General features: G+C 31.0%; 1 protein-coding gene across 2 annotated transcripts in view; it reads left to right on the top strand.

Moving 5' to 3' along the window:
* The window catches only part of Ndst4 (N-deacetylase and N-sulfotransferase 4), a 267,266-nt gene that overhangs the window by 135,898 nt on the left and 125,368 nt on the right, over positions 1–6,000 (top strand). For both annotated transcript variants that reach the window (XM_015484669.2, XM_048813840.1), the window contains exon 3: positions 1,914–2,001. In XM_015484669.2, the coding sequence (XP_015340155.1) occupies positions 1,914–2,001 (88 nt within the window). The remainder of the gene's footprint in view (positions 1–1,913; positions 2,002–6,000) is intronic.

Here is a 6,000-nt window from a genome sequence, read left to right as displayed (position 1 = left end):
GCTGCTTCTAAAAAAATCTAGGCTCACATGTTATACAAATTCTTGCCTCTACTTCAGTTCTTTTGGTTTGTTTTAGCTTGTTTCAGCATAAAACCAACAAGAAATCTAAAATAAGGTAGTTTTGAGATTCATTAATTTCTTGCTGAATCCATTCAATGAATGTAAATTCAAGATCTTCATTGTTAATTTTTTAAAATTAGAATATTACAATTACATATAGTAACTGGCTTACACCCCCTCCAATCATACATGCATTGAATTTGATTTCAGTTCTAATCTTCCCACTTGTCCCTCCCTTGGCCCCTGCTATTCTCCTTCCTTTACACTACTGGTCTTTCTTTCATTCATTTTTTAATTTATTTTTTATACATATATAAATATTAAGGTAAAATTTTATGTGATAAGTATATATATATATATATATATATATATATATATATATATATACTTCAAGATATAGAACTCTGAGAATGAACATTCATTAAAACAAAAAGTATCTAAAAGCAAAAAAAGAAGTCATTAAAAGAAAACATAATGCATGGTCTTATTATTTTAAGGCTATATTCCATAGCATTTACCAATAAGCTCAACTAGTTCCATCCTTTTTATTTTTAACTCCATCCTTTTTTTAACCTTGAGTTTGATCTTTTTGAAAATGTTGAATATTTCATAGAAATACATTAAACTAATGGGTCATTTTTCCATTGTCTATATAATTGATAAAATTTTAAAAAGATGGGCCATCATTACATGTAGTATAATTATGGTCTCAAACAATCACTGACTGTGTAGTCTATCACTCTTTTAGTTATTTGGTCATTTATTTGTTCTTTCTTCAAAATTAAACTAGTTTGTAGGACTAAAGGAGTAAATAGTTAGGTTCACAAATTTTTGAAGCAAACACTTATCCACTGTGACTAAAGCAAAATAAATTGTCTAAACCTCTGGATCTTTATTCACCTTAACAAATGATAGAGGTAACCAAAAGTTAGTCTTAGTTTGAAATGACTTTCTCATTTTCATTAGAACAAAGTAAGTCCTCTTTTAAAATCCACTTTAAAAATAGGAAAAGCATTCTGAATCAGTAAGCAGACCAATAAGCCAGCAAAAAGCCCTGGGATGTGAGAGTTCTGGATTTTGCTGCATGTATTCACATAGGAATAATAGTACTGGAGAGACTGATAAAAAAATTGCATGACTAATTCTAGCTAATTACTATCAGTGTGTTCTTAACTTGTCTACAAACAAGAAATTCATATAGTACAAAATCAAGTCTAGAAATCAGAGAAATGTTTGTGTTTAGAGAACATTTCTTCATGGAATTGGTAGTTTAAGGGTATTTAGTCTTAGTTGTTCTTTTCGTGGATCTAGATTTGAAAGCAATGCCTTATAAAATGTACATTGCTCTTTCGTTTTTAGAGTAAAAACTCAAGTTTTCAACTCAATAATTATGTTTTAAAAATTATATGAGAGGTAGCACAGTTAAATAAAATACTAAATTGTAGTTCAGACAAAAGTTCCCTCCTATCCCTTACTGGCATATATAGGACTTGTCTACATCCAACAATTCTGAAAATTTTTCCTCAAGGAAAAGAAATATAATAATCTGAAATTCAAGAAATGTCTCACACGAAATGAAAAATGATGTCAGCGCTGTGCAGTTGGAGAATTGCCTTTTAGCAATGCATAATGTGCTCAGAACTTCAGTGCTTTGTAATCTGCTAACCTTCAATAAAAATAATAACCATAGTAATTATAAGACCTGAGATATGAATACCACAAAACAGTCTCCATGAAAACCCAAAAACCAACAAAGCTCAAATTGTTTCACTGATACACACATTTACAAAAGAGGCATCCCAAAACTTCATATTTATTTTTCTAAAATCATGTTAATTTCTTATTTATTTCAGGCATTACTAGAGACTCAAAATTTACTGCGCACTCAGGTTGCAAATTTTACCTTCAACCTTGGATTTTCAGGGAAGTTTTACCATACAGGTAAGAAGGAGCTTTGTGTTCTCAGGCAGCTACATATAAATAGGACATAGGATTATAAATGTTCCATAATAAGTAGGAGAAACAGAATGTCCAGATTGATTATGGGAAAAACTTGGGTGCATTATATGAGAAGCCAAATCCAAAATCAATGAGCTCGTTTACTTTGGTAAATACTATTAAAATCAAGGACAAAAGAGAAAGAGAATTGACTTTTTCAACTCAGTACAAGAAACCATAATTATTGTTTTAAATATGACTGTGCATCTTGTTTGTCAGCACAGCCCAAGTGAGAGCATACCTCAGTAATGATGATGATGATGATACTAATACTAATAATAGTGGGCAGTATTTTAAAAATTTTGAGTGGTCAAGGTATTGGAGACTTTTGTACATATTATTTACCTTTGAAAAACATCTGGTGATGGGAGAGGAATTTTATAGCCTCAAAGAAATTTATTGATCTTCCTTTGTAGGATTTTTACCTGAAAATACTAAGATGAATTTGGCCAAATATCCATTAAAACCTTCACAATCAAGCTTGCATTTTTTCATAACTATAATTTCTGTTCAATCTAAGCCTCTCAACAGGTTCACAAAATGAGACTTGTGTTCATTACTACTTACTCTGTGTTCTGTTATTTCTCACCTATTTTTACTCTCACCTTCAAATTTTGACTTTCCTTTTCTGAATATTAGGATTGTACTAACTGTAGAGAAAACAATGTGGATAAAATTGTCTTGCAGTGAAGACAAAAATACTACTAAATAGTGCTGGTATTTGTATTAAAAGAATACCACCATCTACACCTATTTGTGCTTTTATGCAGTGAGTTAAATGCTTTGTTTAGGACTTTGCATTGTTGTTTTATTAGCATCTTAGTGGAAACAATTCACAGTGTTCTCTGTGCATGTATGCAGTTTATTGATTCATTGCAAATATCCCATGCAAGGGTAGTGTTTAATTATCATAAATTGAGCTTGTTTACCCAAAGAGACTGTTTAATATAGAAGCCCAGCATGGTTTATTAGAATATTGAAGTCACAATGTCTTATTGGCTTTTCCTTGATGCTTTTTCTCCGGCTTTGTAACATGTAAATCTGCTTAAAGTAATAGAAGGAAAATTAGTATTTAGACCAGTTGATAAATCAGATGATTGCATATTTTAAAAGGACATTTTGTAGAATAGATTTGGGTCATCATATCTGCACAGGCAAAGCAATTTCAGCTTACAATTTTGAAAATAGATATGATTTTATAAATCTTCTTCAAAAGCACCCTCAAGAAATGAGTTCAGGCCTAAGAAGCTCTGACTATGAAATTATAAAGCAGATAACTGTGCAGGCTGCATCTACTCATGCAGGAGAAAAATTATAGGATTATTTGGAACTCACATACAAACAATACTATTTTGTCTTAAATAGTTATATAGTGTAAGGAAAACATTCTTTTGGCTGAAATATACCTGGATAATCACCTCCATTTTTATTTACTTTTCCCACTCAGATCTCCTAAACCTGCCAGACATTTGCAGAATTAATGTTGATAGAGGTTATGATGCGTTCCATTTCTTATTTACAATCCTGAACATGTATATGGTACACATCAAATGAGCAGCATACCAATCAATATTACAGGGTTAATTGTTGAAGGAAGACCAAAAAAATAAAAGCAACATTTTAATTTTATTTCTTTCTCTCTCTCTCTCTCTCTTTTTTTTTTTTTTGAACTGTGGTTGTAGAGATTGAACCCAGGGCACTCTACACTGAGCTACATCTTTATGCCCTTTCCATTTTTGAGGCAGATTCTCAAGGCTGGCCTTGAACTAGCAAGTTTCCTGCCTCTGCCTCCCTGAGTAGCTGGTATTACACATGTGTGCCACTGAGCTTGGCTTTCATTATATCTCTCAAGGAAAACTTATTGACTCTTTGTATTGAAATTATCCTAAAAAATAATGGAAGAAACACTGTGCTGCTGTGCTGTGGTGATAGTGCACTTTAGAGAATAAACACCATATATAAAATGGCAAGTCCTGGAAGTTTAATAACCTTCATATAATTATGTAACTTTTATTTAACTATTATGCTGTTTTATCCACAGGAACATTGAAAATCATCCATAACATTTTTCAAGGGTGCAATCATGTCATGTTAAATACTTATTAACACACATAGGCATATCAAGGTTTCTTTCAGGGCTGAATTACACATTAGTGATACCCACTGTAAGAAAGGCAATGCCTCACCCTCCTATAGTCACATTCCTATATAGAAACTTAACATTATAGAAAAAGAGATTACAAATCAAGCCAGTGCTGTGTTTTTGTGTGTGCTTGGCTGTGATGCGTAACCATGCAGAGATGGCCTTGTTGCAATGAGAGCTTAGTTCTTCCTCCAGATGATCTGGCTTCCCAGTGCATAAAGATGCTGATTGATGAGCCTCATTGTTTTGAAGACATTTAATCACATATGTCCAGTGTAATAATGATTGATTCTGCATATTTCAGTCTGATTCACTTATTTGTATTTCTCATGTATTTTTTCCTGTTCAGTTTCTCTGTCCTTCACATGGTAAAAACAATCTCCACCCAAAAGGGCATATTCCTAAGCTTTTCATAAAAGTCATTCATCCGCAGGTGCTAAATTGAAAGAGGAAGGACATGGTGTTGATTAAAAGGAAAAAAAAATAAAAGTATGGGGTCGAGAGTGAAATATTTTAGTCGGGAAATATTTACAACTTGATTGAAATTGCAAAATGAAAACTCAATTGAAAAATGAAGACATTACAGCATTAAGAAGATGACTTTTAGGCATAGAGGAGCTACAAATTTTATTTTTCATAGAACACAATCATTGCTGTTCTTTGTAATTCATAATAAATTGAAAATGATTCAATAATTAATTCATGAATAATGTTTGCAAATTGGATTAATGTTGGTCTTTTCCATGACAGTCAGTTTTTACAAAAAAACACCAATTTATGTAAAGTTATTAACTTTCAAACATGAAAATAAGAAAAACACTACATTCTTTCTCCTTTAGTTATTTTTTGTTTTTTTACCTTTTCTTATGAAGGGTGGTTTAAAAGACTAGATATTAGAAACAGACTGCTTGTGTTAAAATCCAAGTACTGACATTTTACTAGCTATTTGAACAAAACCATGCTTCTGAACATTTATATTCCTCAGTTTCAACATCTCCACAATGGGGAAATAATATCTCTTTTATCTGGAATAATGTCTAGTTTGTTGTTAGTATTCTGTTTATTATTGAGGTTTTAAGAGTATTTTGTATAAGAATCAAATATTATCAAAAATAAACAATAGATAATTTGCACTGCTCTTTTTTCTAATTTTGGAACTTCAGGTAGCTTTTAATCAGTTTTTCATCATATCGCTCATCTTACTTAGTATAATACTTAAAATTAGTTTATTCTACATTAACCTGTATGTAACCATATAGATTCAAGATACAAAGTAAATTAGGAAATATCTTCTTACTATTTAAGAATAATACTAAACAAATATTTGTACAAACAAAAGAGATAATACTGACACTGGAATTTTATGTATTTTATTTTAAAGTTACAATTGTGCTTTTAAGGAGGTTGACTTACACTCCAGATCTTGCTAAAGTTTGTCTTATTTTGGTAGACCTAAAAGAACTCTTCTTAGAAGCATATTATCTCATAACACAGATCCTCTAAAAGTGATAGCAAAGAAATTAACTCTTTATATATCATACTTCTGAATCAAAGTACTTCTTAAACTCTGGGAATCAGAAAAAGTAAAATAACATAATTTTTAAGTAAGAATAAAATTCACTTTTTTACTAATGATGATCTAGATTTGAATCTAGATCAAGTTAGAAGTAAAAAGGCTCAATTTGACCACAGATATTTAAATGAACTGTAACTTATGTTACTATGGGAATATATGGAACACAAATTGCATTTTCACACATAATTCAAGTACACATTAAGTACTGAAGATGTGTATGTAA

Source organism: Marmota marmota, unplaced genomic scaffold (genome assembly GCF_001458135.2).
Source record: "Marmota marmota marmota unplaced genomic scaffold, marMar, whole genome shotgun sequence".
Taxonomy (NCBI): Eukaryota; Metazoa; Chordata; class Mammalia; order Rodentia; family Sciuridae; genus Marmota; species Marmota marmota.
The sequence above is the reverse complement of the archived record's forward strand: the minus strand, read 5'-3'. Positions and strand labels throughout refer to the sequence as shown.